Genomic DNA, 19316 nt, shown 5'->3' with positions numbered 1-19316 from the left:
TGGAGAGAATTCGAGAGTTTAGACATTTTGAACTTCACCGGAGGTTCGCTGCAGAATCAAACAACAATCAAAATACCAAAGGTAAAAATCGCCTATTAGTAGAAAGCAGCTTGGATGAGCTGCATTTAAAATAGCTTGATTGGCTATTGTCACAAAGAAAAGACTTTGCTGTGTACGGCACTTTCATGACCATAGGATGTTCCAAAGCCTTTTATAAATAATTAAATGCTTTTTGAAGTGCGGTCACTATGATAATTTGGAAAACACAGAATCCAATCTGCACACAGTAAGCTCCGACAAAGAGCAATGTGATAATGACCAGATAACCATAGCAGGGAGCAAGTCAGAGGGGAGTTTAGAGTAATCACAATGAAATTCCGGGAGACATTACCACAGTCATCGTGACTGTACAGCAGGTCAGAGGGAACCTGGTGTCAAGGTGTGGTTAAACCTGCATTTGGTGTTTCCCACCCTTCCTTATCCTCTGACCAAAAATAAAAGACTCTGTCCATTCAACAACCAGACCCTGCTGATGCCTCAGCTAAATGCTAAATGCAGGTTAATTGTAAATATAGAGAAAATCGAACGCCAATGTTTATTTTATTTTCTGTAAGTAATGATAGTACAGATCAGAATGGCTGCATTAATTGCGTATGTACATAAAGATTTCCTTCTATGAATGAAGTATATTTTTGCAATAAAAAAAGACTCTGTGAGAAGAACAACTGGCAAGGTAAAGGTTTACAAGGGAGTAGCCATTAAGCGAGTGGGTCAGCATTAGGGTAGAAGTGCTGAGGCCTTTGCTTGAGAGGTTTTGGCGTGAGGAGGCTGTCAAAGGTACAGGTGAGTGTAGGTAAGGGTTCTTTGACTCTACTTTCTTCCTGTCTAGACTGAAGGCAGTAGGGGTGGCAGTTACGGCAATGGCATGCTCCTCTTGCAGGATGTGGGAGATCAGGGAGACTTCCAGTGTCCCTGGTGGCTACACCTGTGAGAAGTGCACCTGGCTGCAGCTCCTAGCAGACTGCGTTAGGGAACTGGAGCTGGATGCACGCAGGATCATCCAGAGTGCAGAGAACATCACTGATAAGAGCAATAGTGAAGTGGTCACTCCGAAGGAGCAGGCTGCGTAGCTGGATGACCACCGGAAGAGCTAAGAGGAGGAAGGCAAAGAGTGTAGGGTTCCCCTGTGGCCATTCCTCTCAATAACAGGTATACCACTTTGGTTACTGTTGGGGGGAAAGACCTTTCAGGGCTAACAGCAGCAGTCAGGTCAGTGGCACTGTGACTAGCTCTGAGGCTCAGAGGGAAAGCGTTCAGTCAGACAGAGAGATACTGATAGGAGACGCAATTGTGAGGGGGACAGACAGGAGATTCTATGGCTGCAAAAGAGACACCAGGATGGTGCCTCCCGGGTGCCAGGGTCAACGATGTCTCTGTGCGGTTCCAGAACATTCTGAAGGGGGAGGATGAACGGCCAGAGGTCATTGTGCACATTGGTACAAATGACATATGTAGACAAAGAGTTGGGGTCCTGCGAAATGAGTGTAGGGAGTTACGTAAGAAGTTAAAAAGCAGGACCCCAAGGGTAGTGATCTCTGAATTACTCCCAGTGCCATGCACCAGTGAGGATAGAAATAGAAAGATAGGCCAGATGAATGTGTGGCTAAGGAGCTGGTGTAGGAGCACGGATTTCAGTTCTTGGATCATTGAGATCTCTACTGGGGTGGAGGTGACCTGTACAAGAGGGACGGGTTGCACTTGAACCGGAGGAGGTCCAATATCCCTCGTGGGAAGATTTGCTAGTGTTACCCGAGAGGGTTTAAACTAGTTTGGCAGTGGAGTGGGATTCCGAATGAGAGACGGGCCATCGAGTAGTCAGAGGAAAATACATTAGCCATCGAGAGTAAGTTTACTGTTCAGGACAGTCAGGGGCACAGTAGAGGGAGGAAAAAGACTTCTGGTTTAAGGTGTATTTATTTCAACACACAATGCCTGCCTGGTAAAGCAAATGAGCTGAGAGTATGGATTAGCTCTGGGGACTGCGATATTATAGCCGTAAGAGAAATATGGCTGAGAGAAAGGCAGGACTGGTGGCTCAATGTTCCAGGATACAGAAGCTACAGGCGTGACAGAAGTACAAGTAAGCGAGGAGGGGGGAGTTGCCCTCTTGATAAGAGAGGACATAACAACAGTGCTTAGAGAGGATATGGTTATGGCCATATGGTTAGAACTTAGAATCAAGAAGGGGATGGTCACTCTGTTGGGACTGTATTACAGACCCTCAAATAGCCAGTGGGTAATAGAGGAGCAGATGTGTAGAGAGATTACAGATACCAGAAGGAATAACAGAGTAGTACTGGTTTGAGATTTTAATTTCCCCTGTATTGACTGGGCCACCCAGTGAGTAAAAGGCCCGGACGAGGTGGAATTTGTCACATCTGTCCAAGAAGGTTTCCTAAATCAATACATAAAGGGCGCTACTCAGGAGGGTGCAACAGTGGACCTCCTCTTAGGCAACAAGGTCAGGCAAGTGACTGAACAATCAGTCGGAGAGCACTTTGGGCCCAGTGACCATAACTCTCTTAATTTTAACATAGTTATGGAAAAAGATAGGACAGATCCACAGGTTAAGGTGCTAAACTGGAGCAGGGCCAATTTTGGGGCCACTAGGCAGGATCTAGCAGAGGTCGAATGGGTGAGTCTGTTTGAAGGAAAAGGAACGACTGGCAAATGGGAGGCTTTTAAAAGTGTGATATCAAGAGTCCAGGATCCCTTTTAGGGTGAAGGGAAAAGCTGGCAGGTTTAGGGATCCCTGGGTGACAAGGAATATTGGGCTGTGGTCAGGAAAAAGATACATTGGGTTTAAACTATCGAGCTCAAGTGAATCCCTAGATGGCTACAAAAAGTGTAGGAGCACACTTCAGGGGGAAATCAGAAGAGCAAAAAGAGGGTATGAGATGGATCTGGCAGATAAAGTTAAAGATAATTCCAAGAGGTTCTGCAGCTATATTAAGAGTACGAGGGTGGTTAGGAAGACAATAGGTCCCCTTAAAGATCAGCATGGCCATCTATGTGTGGAGCTACAGGAGCTGGGGGAGACTTTTAATGAATATTTGTCCTCAGTGTTTAATGAGGAGAGAATTTCGGATGCGAAAGAAATAAGGGAAACAAGTGGGGATGTTTTGGGCTGCATACTTGTTATTACCAGAGAGGGGATGTTTGCAGTCTTAAAGCACATTAAGTTGGATAAATCCCCTGGGCCTGATAAAGTCCAAACCCGGACATTGTGGGAGGCTAGGGAAGAAATTGCAGAGATTTTTGCTTCATCTTTAGCCATTGGTGAAGTTCCAGAAAACTGGAAGGCGGCTAATGTTGTTCCATTGTTTAAGAAAGGTAGCAAAGACAAGCCAGGAAACTACAGGCCAGTGAGCCTGACATCAGTGGTAGGCAAGTTACTGAGGATACTGAGGGACAGGATCAACCAACATTTGGATAGTCAAGGTCTGATTAGGGATAGTCAGCGTGGATTTGTGTGCAGGAAGTCACGTCTGACAAATCTTTTAGAGTTTTTTAAAGAGGTAACTAAGAGGGTAGATGAGGATAGAGCAGTGGATGTTATCTACATGGACTTTAATAAGGCCTTTGACAAGGTCCCGCGTGCCAGGCTAGTCATGAAGGCTAGGTCGCATGGGATCCAGGGAGAGCTGGCTACTTGGATTCAAAATTGGCTTGATGGTGAGAAGCAGAGGGTGATGGTTGAAGGTTGTTTCTTGGACTGGAGGCCTGTGACTCGTGGTGTTCCACAGGCGTCGGTGCTGGGACCTTTGTTATTTGCTATTTACATAATTGATCTGGATGTGAATGTACAAGGCATGATCAGTAAGTTTACAGATGACACAAAGTTAGGAGCTATCGTTGATAACAAGAAAAGTTATCAAAGATCACAGAAGGACTTTGATCAAATGGGGAAGTAGGCTGAGGATTGGCAAATGCAATTCAATACAGACAAGTGTGAAATGTTGCACTTTGGAAAGTCAAACCAAGATAGGACTTATGCAGTAAATGGTAAGGTCCTGAGGAGTGTTGTGGAACAGAGGGATCTAGGAGTACAAGTACATAGTTCATTGAAAGCAGAGTCACAGGTAGACAGCATGCTAGCCTTCATCGGTCAAGGCATTGAGTACAGGACTTGGGATGTGATATCACAGTTGTATAAGTCATTGGTGAGGCTGCACTTGGAGTATTATGTATAGTTTTGGTCACCCTGTTACAGGAAAGACATAGTTAAACTGGAAAGTGTGCAAAGAAGATTTATGAGGATGTTGCCAGGCCTGGTAGGCCTGAGTTATAGGGAGAGGTTGGCCAGGATAGGACTTTATTACTGGGAATGTAGGAGAATAAGGGGTGACCTTATTGAGGTGTATAAAATCATGAGGGGCATAGATAGGATGAATACATATAGTCTTTTTCCCAGGGATGGGGAGTTGAAAACTAGAGGGCATAGGTTTAAGGTGAGAGGGAGAAGATTTAAGAAGGACCTGAGGGACAACTTCTTCACACAAAGAGTGGTGCATATATGGAATGGGCCACCAGAGAAAGTGGTTGAGGCAGGTACAATAGCAACATTTTAAAAATATTTGGATAGCTACATGGATGAGAAGGATTTAGAGGGATATGGACCAATTGCAGGCAATTGGAACTAGCTGAGTGGGCACCATGGTCAAGGACCAATTTGACCGAAGGGCCTGTTTCCATGCTGTATTACTCCATGACTCTAAGTGCCTGCTCTCCTGTGTATACAATATACTACAGCCACCTGAGAGGATAAATGGAGCCTCCCCTTTGCATTTGAAAGGTAGCACCCTTGACAGGAGCGTTCCTCTGATTTGCATGGAGCATCACCCTAGATTTTGTGCTCAGAGTTCTGCGGGCAGCCTCAAATCTATGACCTTCTGATTCAAAGAGGAGAGTACTGCCCACTGATCCACAGTCACCATTTAATGAATTACACTATTTGTTTAAAAATCCACCTTACTGTGGCACTGAGCATCAGTCTCCGCCCAAAATAGTGGGATCTCTGAATACACCACAAGCCAATTTCTCAAGCCCTTTTCTGCCACGAGTCCACTTTAACACTTTACCCAGTGCAACCCAAGTGAAAATTGGAAGTCGGGTCCAGTTGGCGGGGAATGGGGGGGGCGCGGGGTGGACGTGGAAGGGATGGGTCTCTTGAGTAGGCTGGGGTGTTCAAGGTGCAGGGATACAGACACAAAAATAACAAAGACATTTCTCGGTCTGAGTTGCTGTCAATGAGAAGCCCTCAGAGTTCACTAGATCAAGCTGCACCCATAGGCAAACAATAATTGCGTACATTTAAAGGGGCCTCCGGTTGGTCCCAGGACTGTCAAATCTGAGTCTCTGCTCCTTACTGCATCAGAGCTTGAGGCCCCAAACGCCTGTCCTGTAATCCCACTGGAGGTAGTGAGACACAGTTACAGTCAACGACACTGGGAATTGGTAAGCATTATTTTCTGATTTGCAGGTGGATGGTTTAAGTGACAAGGGTTGTATAGCCCTTCCAAAATGTTCCAGATGAAGGGATGGATCACAGAGGAAAACTCAACCTCTGAAAAAGCTGCAGGGAATGTAAAACTGCCCCCTATTGACAGTGCATTGCATTGTGTGGAAACAGCTAGGCTATTCCAAAGCTGAAATATGGCAACTGAGTAAGTTCTGTGCAGAAACCACACTAGTGACACTAGAAAGGGGCCCTTGTGGTGCAGTGGTATTGTCCTTATGCCAGTTCCGGGAGACCTAACTTCAAGTCCGACTTATTGCAGGGGTTATAATAACACCTCTACATGGCTTGACTATAAATAATATCTAGAAATTCTTCAATATCGCTTCAACAACAGGGCCAGAGTGTTTTGTTGAATTGCTTTCTGAAGGTAACAGAAAAATACCTGGGATTGGGAGCCTCTTTGGTCAATGGGATCAATATCAAACAGAGACTGTAGGTTTCTCTGGAAGAGCTGAGATGGTGCCCAATGACATTCCTTATCTCCACAATGACACAGAGTAAGAAGCCTCCTTAAGCTGGGCTGTTGACAGGCTTTACTTACTTTTGTATCTGATTCTCCAAATCTTGCTCAGAGATGAACTTGGGTCTCCTTCGGACAGCTCTCTGAGTCCCAACACGTGTATTCGTCTGACACATTTCTGGACCGGAGCGAGGAGAGATGGGGGGCAGAAGAAAAGAGGTAGAATACAGTGAGCGTCTTTTATTCCAAGAAAGAAAAAACACTCGTAATTTTCAGATTCCTTACCGACCTTTCCTGAGTGTCAGATTATTAAACGAGTTTTCTTAAAAACACTGTACCTTTAAAGCTCAGCACATATTGATGCTTTCCAGCCGTGAATTCCACTTTTCCATTGCTCTCTGCCAAATACGCTTTCTCCAGGTTAATGGATGCCGTGCTGGCAGCACTGTGTAGCCCTTCCTGTCGTAGGGAATCCAACCAGTCAGTCAGAATTTCAGCAATTGAGGTTACACAATCCAACCTTAGCTCCCCCTGCCCAGTGAGGCTCCACGCTAAAGGCACAACCTCAGTAAACTCATCCTTGCGCCTTCCAGGAGGAGGTTCTGTGGACTTCCTTCTGGCAACAACAGATAACCAAGTGGAAGTGAATTTTACTGAGAGGAGAGACGATTCCTTTTGCGCCCTTCAAGACTGCCAAACTACCAACATTCACAACAATTTATAGTACAGGATAAAAGGGGTGTTGATTGGTTGACAAGCTGCCACTAACTGGTTGAGGCATTGCCATGGGAAAAATAGTGGGGAAATGCAGTCTTCCCCAAGCTCCAGGGTGTTTCAAACAAAGATGCAAGGTTCGAACATATTCCTTTATGTTTGCCATGAATGAGTCTCAGTCTATCACTTCCGGCAAGTAAAGAAAGCCACATTACCATCTAGACTCATTTTCTTAAACTGACTGTTAGTGTAGCTATTAGCACAATTGTGATTATTGAGCAAGTGGTTTCCCAACCACAATCACACACAATAGCAGACATTAGAATGAACAACATGAACATAAATATGTGACTGAGCTGCACTGCAAGATATAGTAATATACCAAACAGATTTCCACATAATAACACAACACTGTGGAGATGGTAAGATAATATAACATTACATATTTATGTCATTGTCTAGTCCAGTTTAGTACATTGCTATTGCAACAATTCATACCATTCAATGGATTTCAGTAGTGAGCAATACATGGGGAACATTATTTTCACACAGTTTAACTGAGGAGCAACATAACTTGGACACAACGTTTGGATTTCTGCGCTGCATTAGGCAACAACACTCACCTGGGACAGCTATACACAGAAGTATATGTCGCAGGCCATTGGGTTCATGTTATTTTGATAGGAACTTACAATATGGCACTCTGCAATAGCAGGACTCTGTGGATCTCTGTACAATATCTTGGCACTCTTACAGCTGGCACATCAAAGGATGCACGTGTAGTGCTCTTCAATGTACTTTTGTAAATAGCTAAATTGCAGCATAAGGTCAGGAGGTCTTTCAGCTCCTCGATCTAATTGAATGGTGGAACAGCCTCATGGCTGACTTGCATTTTAACTCCATTTCGGGGTTCTGTATCCATTTATAACAATCTCACTTTTGAATTGTTCAATTCATTGCCCAACATCAACAGTACTGTTTCGGGGGAGGGAGTGAATTGGGAAAGAGAGTTCCAGACTTACAATACCCTTTCAGTAAGAAATGATTCCTGATGACACCCTGAGTTGCCTAGATCTGATTTTAAGGTTGTGACCCCTTGTTCGAGGTTTCCATATCTAAATAATGTTTTTCTCTATCTACCAGGTCCAATGCTAGTTCTGAGGAAGAGTCACTGGACCTGAAACGTTAACTCTGATTATTTTCTTCACAGATGCTGCCAGACCTGCTGGGCTTTTCCAGCGACTTCTGTTTTTGTTCCCAGTGCTTGAAATATTTTAAAACCCTCAGTTGGATCATACTTTAATCTTCTATATTCAAGGGAGTAAAAGCCTAATCTATGCAGCCATTGTCACTTACCTTTAGCAGTGATATGTTTTTTGGTGAATGTGTGATGTATTCCCAGCTGAGGCCAGTACATGGTTCCAGAGATGCAATGGCCAGAACTGAATGCAGTGCTTGAAATCAAGGTCACCTCAGGTTTTACAGACTTTGCTCACCAACCCTTACCAATACCCTTGCAAATCTTTCAGTGTTAGGTATGATTCCATGATTGGATGGCACTTGCTGAATAATCTTGAGTGCCGATAGCTATAGACTAATAAACAATTTAAGTTAATCATTCAAGCTCATATTAGGGCTCATTTATGCCCATCAGAAGTGACATATATTCACACATTCTCTGCAAACAAACTGAAGATTTTCAAATATCATGTAGCTTTTTTTTTAAACAACTTACAGGCTGGGGAGCCTATTATTTTCTCCAAGGCTATGACTCCAGCAATCAGATTCAACATGCTAACCAGTTAGAATCCCTTCTTGTGATTGTTTGAAATTTGGCATTCTTGCATTGGTCCTGAGGAGTGGAAAATGCTAACTTTCAGCAACGTGTCTCCCTCCTCAGCAAGGTTCAGATTCTGGATGACTAAGTTGCTATTAGTAAACCGAATTTTAGACAACTGCAGTATAAGTTCCAGTCCTACATGATCCTCCCAATCTGGCTGTTATTGTCGGGAAAAAAACTAAAGTGTTAACCTGCAGGAGGGTCTGATATAAAAGATCACTTAAAAAAAAACCCCAAAGACTCACTTGTTTCCCATATTCAATCCACTTTCCGTATTCGTCCTTCCAGTACCATAGCCATTCTGTGGTCAGGATGTAATGTGGAGGTTTTGTAACTGAGGATGCTGTGGATAGGCGTCTAACCTGGCTCAAGCCACTTACCATGGCATCAAAATTAATCACCGAGGACCTGCGATAAGAACAGCAGAAATGGAGGAACACATTTACACTAGAACTAGACAGATACCATCACAAGGAGACTGGTCAAAAAGTCAATAGCCAATGTCAATGGCTAAATGCTTGTAAGGATCAGAGTCACATGCTCTGTTGTGAAGACAAGAGACAGGGAAATCGATGGAGTGACACAGAGGTAAAGCCTCTGGTATGAATTTAGTTAATAATCCGCAGTTTGTCACCAAGTAGGTATAGATTAACTCAGTTTCTCTTTCCACAAACTGCTGAACGTTTCCAGCATTCTTGGTGTTTGTATGACCTATTCTGACTGTATTTCATCATGTTATCTATTATCTACAGGCGTTTTACAGGACAAGATTGTATTGAGACACTGCCATCATTATGTCTTTGATATATTTGTTCCTGGAGTATGGGTGCCACTGGCGAGGCCACATTTCTAGTTTCCCTGAGAAAGTGGTGGTGGTGTCGGTGATGGCAGGCTTGGACACTGATCTGTGGCCATTGGTGCTCAAACCAGAGTATCTGATGGAGCGTTCTCTAATTGTGACCAGCAACGGCTGCACAGCTTCTTTTCTTATTTATGTGTCAGCTCTTTATCCAGCTGGCAAGTGTCTCCTCCTCCACCCTCCATAAACTTCAACTCCTCGAAAACTTGGGTTGCTTACAATTTAACTTACAGCAAGTCCAGTTCACCCCTCACCTCTGTAATGGCTCTTGATTAGGGGTGGCATGGTGGCTCAGAGGTTAGCACTGCTACCTCACACTGCCAGGGACCTGGGTTCAATTCCACCCTCGGGTGATTGTCTGTGTGGAGTTTGCACACTCTCCCCGTGTCTGTGTGGGTTTCCTCTGGATACTCCGGTTTCCTCCCACAGTCCAAAGATGTGCAGGCTAGGTGGATTGGCCGTGCTAAATTGTATACATGCTAAATTACATACAATTGAATACAGGCTAAATTGCCTGTAGCATTCAGGGATGTGTAGAGTAGGTGGGTTATAAGGGGATGGGTCTGGGTGGGATGCTCTGAGGGTCAGTGTGGACTTGTTGTGCCGAAGGGCCTGTTTCCACACTGTAGTGATTCTATGAAATGATTTGTCAAGGGCCTCAACTCAAATTTCTCATCTTTGTGTTTCCCTCTAGGATCTCTGCAATTTCCCCCAATTCTCAGCATTTGTGTGTCCTCCACTTCCTGCACTCCATCACAGATAGTTATTTCTTAAGATGCCTGGACATTTTTCACTAACCTTCTCCTTTTTTATGATGCTTTTTTGAAACATATTTCTTTGATGAAGCTTTTGGTAGGCCTTTACAAATTGATCTTTCAGCCAATGAAGTACTTCTGAAGTGAGTTTGTGCAAAGTAGGATCACAAAAGGAGCCATGAGATTAAAAAAAACTGAATCACCTGTTTTCACTGACATTGATTGAAGGGTAAATTTTGGCCACAGGATCAGAGGAAACTCTGTGCTTCTTTGCAACAGTGGCATAATATTTTCTGTGTCTACTTAACAGTACGGATGGGACTTGGTTTATTGTCCCATTTGCAAGACCCTGACAGTGCAGCATTCCCTCAGCACTTCAATGAGAGCGTCAGCCTAGGTATTGTACTCAGACCTCTAGAATAAGTCAGGAAGCCACAACCTTTTGACTGAGAGCTACCAATTTCTGATTACTGAGGCTTGGCTGCACATTAGAACCAATGCTGTATTATAGAAGGTGGAATAAGATAGTGTCACTCGGTCAAACTCTTCATTCATGGGCTTGCCTCTGCCTCACTGTCCAAGAGAGCTTCAACATAGAATAAGATCGTGCTTTCAGACCTGTCCCATGAAGGGACCAAATTAAGGATTTTTGGCTACTAAACGATAGGAACAGTGGACCATTCAGCCCCATGTTGTACAATTCAATTAGACCAGGGCTTCCCAAAGTGGCGATTGGATATGAAGTGGGGTCCACAGCTAACATTTTGGGGTCCCTTTATGTTGCAGAAACGCCACTCAGAGGTCTGCACTCACCAATCGACACGCTGATGTATTGACTTCCAGTCCCAGGAGACACTGTTGCACACAGACCTTGGAGGTTCACGCAGTAGGAACAAAATGAAGGGTGGGTGTACCAAGGCAGCAATGACTGCCACAGGACCTCTGCATACTTCCCCCACAACGTCCCCGCAAATCCATGATCTACCAGATCAACTCCTTCGATCATCTTCAACACCTCAGTTAGATCTCCTCAATCTCACACATGCGCTAGGATTGTAAGTACAGTCTATGTAACCAGTTCTTTCAGTTTAACCCTTTTAGTCCTGTTATCCTTCTGGAGAATCTCTGCTACAATTGCACTAAGGCTCAGTTTGATGGCCAGAACTGAGCACAAATATTGCAGGGCTGGTCAAATCAGAACTTTATATCACTCCCGTATATATTCTAGCCCTTATATCGCAACCTCACTGAGATTAACACCTGTACAATTTATTTTGTGACATTGCCTTTAATGATTTCACTACTTGAGCCCCTGATCAAGCATTGGATGTCCTTAATAGGGAGTGAGTTACATTTATATAGTGCCTGCTGCTATCCTCACCATATCTCAGAATGCTTAAAACCATGAGTTCCTTTCGTAGTGCAGTCACTGTTATTACCCAATCGCGGTCAGGAGGTAATGTAAAATGAAATAATCCAAGAGCTTGCCCATGAATTGCTGCATCGAATATCCTAGGTTTGCATTAATTGTATAATTGGGCATTAATCAAAGATTCTGCTACTGTGAAGCTACCCGAGTTGAAACATCAGAGTGCACCTGGTCTTATTGGGATCGCAGTAATCCTTCTCAATCTGGTCCATGTTCGGGAGATCTTGCCACGATTCGCCATGAACCTGCCATCGATAAGGGAGCTTGAAGTGAACCCGGTTACATTGATCTGAAGACAACAGAAACCAAGAGGAGATTACTTCAAATAAGTCACAATTACATGCTTTAGAAAGTCAAATAACTCCCACAGAGCCCAGTATCCTGTCACCAAGTCACCCGTTATTTATACGTGGAGAGTCCTTGACACTGACCCAGCTCCCTCAGAGCCAGCTCTCAGAGTGAACAGAACCTCTGACCCTCCTGTTTATATCTGTCAGCCAGGGCTCCCTGATCGGACCAGATTAACAGCTCCAATCAGGGAACTCAGAGTCTGACCTCATTACAATCACTACAGAAAGCACCTCCAATTCTCTACGTTCTTTCACCCACTCTGTAACCAGCCCCTTTCTGCAAAAAGACTGCTCTGTCTGGTTATTAATTGTTTACTTTGTCTTGAGCAAATGATTGCAATCTACCTATAGCCTTCTCAACACTTCATCCACGGGATTACACACTTTTTAATAACTTCTCAACGAATGAAAAAATGCTGGATTACTCAAAGAGCAGACTTTGATTTAAAATACTGACAACAAGCATATTGTTAAGTTAATTGCTGAGAAGGCTGATTGGGACAGTGTACTTTCACTGAGATAAGGGCCAGAGTTAAAGAGGACAGCTGCTCAGACAGACCTTGAAAGACTGTGGGAAACTGAAACATCGGGAAGTTGTTTTTGCACCAGAGACACAGTTAGAGACGGAGTTGGGAGGGGAGAGAGAGAGAGAGGAGGGGGGGTTGGTGGGAGGTTGGGGGGTAAGGGAGAATGAAAAGGTACTGAGATTTTTGGATTTTGCCAGAAGTCAGGATATAAAGAAGGTCTGTTTGAACCCCTGGAGGAAAAAGAAAGGCTACAGTCATTAGGGGAAGGAGTTTACTGTCTTGGATGCTCAACGGTGTGTAACCTCACACCGGGAACAGTACAGTGGCTCAGTGGTTAGCATTGTTGCCTCACTGTACCAGGGACCTGGGTTTGATTCCACTCTCAGGTGACTGTCTGTACAAAGTTTGCAGATTCTCCCCATGCACCTCTGGGAGCTCTGGTTTCCTCCCACAGTCCAAAGATGTGCAGGTTATGTGGATTGGCCATGTTAAATTGCCCATTGCATCCAGGGACATGCAGGGTAGGTGGGTTAGGCAAGGGAAATGCGGGGTTATGGTGGGTCTGGGTGGGATGCTCTTTGGAGGCTCCGCATGGACATAGTGGGTTGAATGGCCTTTTCCCACACTTCAGGGATTCAATGGTCCTAAGGGCATGAGCAAACTTTGCTTTATGCATTATAGACAGTCTGTCTTTAAGGTTGTATTATTGATATTTATTAAATAACTGCTATAAATAATAAAGCTGGCCCCACTGCTTTTCGACTTTTATATAAATGATTTGGATGTGAATATTGGGAGGATGGCTAGTAAGTTTGCAGATGACACCAAAATAGATGGTGTAGTAGACAGTGAAGAAGGTATCTCAGAGTACAACAGGACCTTGATCAACTGGGCCAGTGGGCTGAGGAGTTTAATTTAGATAACTGTGAGGTGCTGCATTTTGGAAAGGCAAATCAGGGCAGGTCTTGTACAGTTAATGGTAGGGTCCTGGAGAGTGTGGCCAAACAAAGAGACCTAGGGGTGCAGGTTCATAGTTCCTTGAAAGTGGAGTCGCAGGTAGACAGGATAGTGAAAAAGGTGTTCGGCATACTTGCCTTCATTAGTCAGAACACTGAGTACAGGAGTTGGGACATCATGTTGCAGCCATACAGGACATTGGTTAGGCCACTTCTGGAATACTGTGTTCAATTCTGGTCTCCCTGCTATAGGAAGGATGTTGTTAAACTTAAAAGGGTTCAGAAAAGATTTACAAGGATGTTGCCCGGGTTGGAGGGTTTAGGCTACAGGGAGAGGCTGAATAGATTGGGGCTTTTTTCCTTGGAGCGTCAGAGGCTGAGGGGTGACATTATAAAGGTTTATAAAGTCATGAGGGGCATGGATAGAGTGAATAGACAAGGTCTTTTTCCCAGGGTAGGGGAGTCGAAAACTAGAGGGCATAGGTGTAAGGTGAGAGGGGAAAGATTCAAAAGGGATCTTCGGGGCAACTTTTTCACGCAGAGGATGGTGTGTCTATGGTACAAGCTGCCAGAGGTGATGGAGGTGAGTACAATTACAACATTTAAAAGGTATCTGGGTGGGTACATGAATAGGTAGCGTTTAGAGGAATATGGGTCAAATGCTGGCAAATGGAACTAGATCAGTTTAGGATATCTGGTCGGTGCAGATGAGTTGGACTAAAGGGTTTGTTTACGTACTGTATAACTCTATGACTATTTGTTGCCAAAGCTTTTTGTTAAACTTAATTATCCTGTTTGCAGGGAATGTGTCCTGTACATGAATGCATGTCATGTTTAAATGAGCCGCATTGCAAAAACAATATTCACAGGCCTTGCACCTTCTCTGAATTACCTGAGAGCTTGGGGAGCCTATAGCTTTCCTTTGCTTTCTCCATGACAATGCCTCAGCCAATTCAAATTGACTTGCAAAACCTCACTAGGTTTTAATTGTGTAGTATAAGTTGTTGTGATTGTTTGAAATTTTGGCATTCTTCCATTTCTCCTGATGAGTGCAAGATGAAAACCTTTCAGCAAGATTCACATTCTGTATTACCAAGCAACTGTGAATGAAGCATTGTTAATTTTACTGTCTGATCTTCTTTCTGGGTTTGATTTGAAAAACTATGGATATTGGAATAAAATCTTACAAAGTGAGTAAGACCCTCACAACACTGACTGCAAAGAAAGTGGGACATGCCAATGTCAATCATTTGCTGCTGCTAGTTTTGCCCTGCCATCCTGGACCAACCCCACTAGTCCCCTATCCCCTGGAATTTCAGGGGCACTGGAAATACCATGCAAATCGCCCATTTTTCATGTTCAGAGGCCAGCTAAATCCAAGATGAATCTGCAACATTCAACTCATCAGAAGAGAAACAGTTGTCCATGTCCTAGTAACATAGCAATAGCCCAACCAGTTAAAAAACAGTATTGAACAGGACAGGAAGAGAGTGTCAAGGGCTTGGTACTTTAAGGATGAAAGTCAGAGGCACTTCACACTTCCTCGACATTTTGCTTCTGTAATAAAGTATGATGTCTGTAGTAAATGTCTGCATTTGGGCTTGGGTTCAAACGTCTAAATGCTATTTTACTTATATATAAACTAATTGGGATGAATTTCTCAGCAGTGGGTTATCTCCAGTGTCACACCCTTGAAAGATACAACTGGTTGTAATGGATAAATACTTTAACACGAATTTGTTCAATTTGCTCACTCACACGCTAAATTTCAATAAGTTCCTGTATAAAGCAACTGGGATGCAGCTTTTAAGATGGCTGTTTGACCCACACGCTCCAGTTAGGCAAAAGATAGTCTGCAGCTCACTCCCTTGCATCTCAGCTAGCGTTATTGTGTATCTCATCACCCATTCCAGCACACTTTTCACACATGACAGTGCCAAGAAGGTGGCAGGATGTATCACACTGAGAACACAAAGTACTGAATATGTGTCTGCTTCAGATGGCCTGTAACTGTTGAGGTGTTGGTTGCTCACATAAGTGGCTCTGCGTTCCTCATGTTCCAGAATTCATTCACACTTGCTGAACATTACTTGCGTTATTGCAAGACTGAGGCGGCATTTGATATAATCGATTCCGCATTTTCAGAGAAACAATATGAAGCAGAGCTTTAAAATCAGCCTCACACGTTACAGACTAAGGCAAATTTCCACAGTCACAATCTTCACACATGTCCTCAGGAATGTTTTGTTAAGCTTCCAGTTGCCAAGATAGTTAAGACTTGAGGAGGACACAAGCTGGAGCCAATCTTTGAGCCGATTTATTGAAGCAATGAGGGTAGCAATGGAGCAACTGTAATAATCAGAAACACTGCAAATAGTGATAAATAATAAGTATATTCAAATATTGGTAGGTCATCTGGATGATGAACACAATAAACTCCTAACTTCCTTACAATGTCCTTTCCTTCCAATTCTGGCCACTTGCCCATCTGAGCAATGTTCCATTTAAGAAGCTGTCTGTTAGTGTTTGTTTCTGTTCCTATTTTATCCTTCCCTCGAGCGTTTTGAACCAGAGACATTCCCTGAAAACTGGGCATGAGCTGGTTAGCTTACCAGACCAAGGTCAGTGATTGGTCTAGTTTCTATTAATCTTCAGTGCCTGGCCTGTCAAGTTCTTCAGCTATCTTTGCTGCTTCAATTATAGAAAAACTTGTTTTTTAGATTGTTTCAAAAGCCAGACTTATAAATATCACTTCGACTCAATTCTCTCCAGCAGTAAAATCCAAAGCATGAAAGTAGGGCTGCCTGAGTCGACTGAATCCACATTTTAGGTCCCAGTTTTACCTGGAAACTGTATTTGTAAGCTATGTTTTATGAGTGAGGAATGTTTTATTTTTCCGTTTGAAGATAGGTTGTGCTGGGATTTTTACCTTTAAAGCTGCAGTTCTTCCGGACAAAGTACAGGCAGATCTCCTCGCTGTCCACATCACCACTGGAGCTTCCGGAAGATTGTCGGGATCGGGGTGACTTCTCTGTGGGTGGCAGATCGAAGCACAAAGTCAAATTCTCATGTTAGCTATTGAGGTGAACTGCCCCAACCATCTTGGGGTCACTGTGAGGAATTCCACGTTGGCCCCGTCACAGAAGTTCAAAGCTGATTGGCAAGTTCATTCTTTAAGAATCATACAGGACGGGAGGAGGCCATTTGGCCCAATGTACCGATGCTGACTCTTAAGAAAGAGCAATCCAATCAGTCTGCTCTTTCCCCATTCTCTCACAATCTTTGCCATTCTGGGACTCTAACTACTGTGGATGGTGAAATTTTTAAGACAACCTTTGAAGTCTTGAAAAATCTGTCCAAAAATTGTGGGCAAACTTATGTGCTGAGCACAGAAAAGTGCACCTCTGGCATGGGATCACCCTTTTCAAAATGGCACCAGCATCCGATACAAATAGTGAATGTGTCTGAAGCTCTGGTGCATAATCCCTTGCACCCAGTTCAGAAGCCACCAGTAAGTAAAACATCAATTTGTCGACTGACAAACTCAGGCTGACTGAGAACATGAGTATAGCATGTTGTGGCTGAGGGGTTTGAGCAGGGGTTTTTGTCAAACACCAAGTAGGCCCACTTTTGGAATACTCCGTTCAATTCTGGTCTCTCTGTAAAAGGAAAGATATTGTTACACTTGAAAGGATGCAGAAAAGATTTACAAGGACATTGCTGGGGTTCGACGGCTTGAGTTATAGGGAGAGGCTGAACAGACTGGGGCTATTTTCCCTGGAGCGTCAGAGGCTAAGGGGTGACCTTAAAGTGGTTTATAAAATCATGAGGGGCATAGATAGGGTGAATAGCCAAGGTCTTTTCCCCAGGGTAGGGGAGCCTAATGGGCATAGGTTTAAAGTAAGAGGGCAAAGATTTAAAAGGGACCTAAGGGGCAACATTTTTCACATAGAGGGTGGTGCGTGTATGGAATGAGCTGCCAAAGGAGGTGGTGGAGGCTACAACATTTAAAAGGCATCTGGAGGGCCATATCTGGAAGGGTTTCGAGGGATATGGGCCAAATGCTGGCAAATGGGACTAGATTAATTTAGGATACCTAGTCAGCATGGATGGATTGGACCCAAGGGTCTACTTCCGTGCTGTACAGCTCCATGACTCTACATGCAAACACATCATTTTTGGGGCCAGAATAATGAGGTCACGTCACATGCTGTAACTTGCAGTAACTCTCTTCGGGAGGTTCTGATCGAATCTGGTTTGTTTCCAGTGCATCACAGATCATAACAACTTACTGCGCAGAAATAAACAAAAGATTCTCCACAGCTTCCCTTTTGCTCTTCCACCGATTATTTTAAGTCTGTGTCCCCCAGATACTGACCCTCTTGCCACTGCAACCTATCTCTCCTTATTTACTCTGCTGTATCCCAGCTTACTCTTCCCTAGTCTAAGGGGAACAGTTCCTAGTCTCACCATATATCTGTGAAGACACTCAGCCTTGCACCATCCCAGGTCTTCTACTCTGAACTCTGTCCAAGGCTTTGCCAATGTTCTACAAGTGTTAATTATTAAGTTGAAAGACATGATCATCGACTTTTCTCTGAACATTAAACCGCTGGCCATTCAACTCCTTGAGCTTGCTCCAGTCTCACTATTAGACAGTGGCTGAGTTGTATATTAAGTGTGGCTGCCTTGTTTCAGTCTGTATCCACTGGGCGTTTTTCTGGAAGGAGAGAGGGGGAACCATGTCCCAGATTCTTGCTCTCCCTTCGAATGGAGAAGTGCTTCCTGGCATCAACCTGATTCTCATCTTACGCTGTGCCCTTCAATTCACTTTTAAAGTGGGCATTGAATAGGCCTTTGACAGGGTGCTGAGTACATGTCATGGGATGATACCAGAGATGGGGACTACCAATATGTAACAAAGTCAGAGAAGGAGGAATTGTTCCCCTCAGATCGGAGAAGTGGGGAGTATTGGACTAAATAAAGAGAATTTTTCCCATTGTCGGTAACTAGGGGGATACAGATTTAAAATAATTGGTGAAAGGACCAGAGAGCAGGTTTGCCCCCTTGTTGTAGATTTCTCCTTCAGGGTAAATAATTTCATCAAGTCATTTAATCATCTTAAACCCCTCAATCTTCAGCACCCCTTAATCTTCAACATTTCAAGGATGCAACAACAGTCTCAGCAGCTGGTTTTCCTCGTTAACCCTTCGTTGCCTGAATATGATTCTAGTGAATCGATACCTCACCCCCTTCCTTGACCAGGTCCCACAAGAGGTTTACACAACTTCTTCTTTGCATCACAGCACGCTTGAAATAAAGGCTAACATTCCACTTAATCACTCCATTATTTTACGGGCCACGACGCAAAGAAGGCTCTGGTTTTAGTTACGTACAGCAGCTGGACAAAGCTGATACGGCTGCAGTCAGGAAAGGGGGTGCAAATTGCTCATTTACCTTTACCATTGGACGGTGTGTAGTTCTTGATGCTGAACAGGTTCTGGTACGTTTGCTGCAGGTTCTGGGCCACGTCGGGTCTCAGATTCTCCAGGCTCATGGCGCTGTTGCTGTCACTGAAACTGTGACAGCGCTTACAGCTTGACCCGAATTTGCAGGAGCCCTGGACATAGTGGAGGCAGATGTGAAGCTTAGTGCATTCCTGCTTGTAGGTGCAGCTGCCATAGCGACCTGGGCCCCTGTTGTAAAAGGTGCAAATCTGCAGGGATAGAATTCATAAATTCATGAGCCTAAATGGTACATCCAACCAAACGGCTGAAGAATGACAAACAAATCAAAAAACGGTATCCATACCATCCCTGCAAAAACTGCAAACAGAACTAGATCG

The 19316-nt window shown here is 44.0% G+C and overlaps 1 protein-coding gene across 1 annotated transcript in view; it reads right to left on the bottom strand.

Annotated features, from left to right (window-relative positions):
- LOC109922501 (protein mono-ADP-ribosyltransferase PARP12-like) overlaps positions 1 to 19316 on the bottom strand; it is a 34327-nt gene that overhangs the window by 8904 nt on the left and 6107 nt on the right. The window contains exons 3-8 of the mRNA XM_048599055.1: positions 18929 to 19187; positions 16401 to 16502; positions 11807 to 11927; positions 8841 to 9003; positions 6380 to 6500; positions 6123 to 6219 (exon numbers count right to left, since the gene is read on the bottom strand). Coding sequence (XP_048455012.1) covers positions 6123 to 6219; positions 6380 to 6500; positions 8841 to 9003; positions 11807 to 11927; positions 16401 to 16502; positions 18929 to 19187 — 863 coding nt within the window. The remainder of the gene's footprint in view (positions 1 to 6122; positions 6220 to 6379; positions 6501 to 8840; positions 9004 to 11806; positions 11928 to 16400; positions 16503 to 18928; positions 19188 to 19316) is intronic.

This window comes from Rhincodon typus, chromosome 7 (assembly GCF_021869965.1).
Source record: "Rhincodon typus isolate 14 chromosome 7, sRhiTyp1.1, whole genome shotgun sequence".
NCBI lineage: Eukaryota > Metazoa > Chordata > Chondrichthyes > Orectolobiformes > Rhincodontidae > Rhincodon > Rhincodon typus.
Note: the sequence above shows the minus strand (reverse complement) of the source record. Positions and strands in the feature narration are given on the sequence as shown.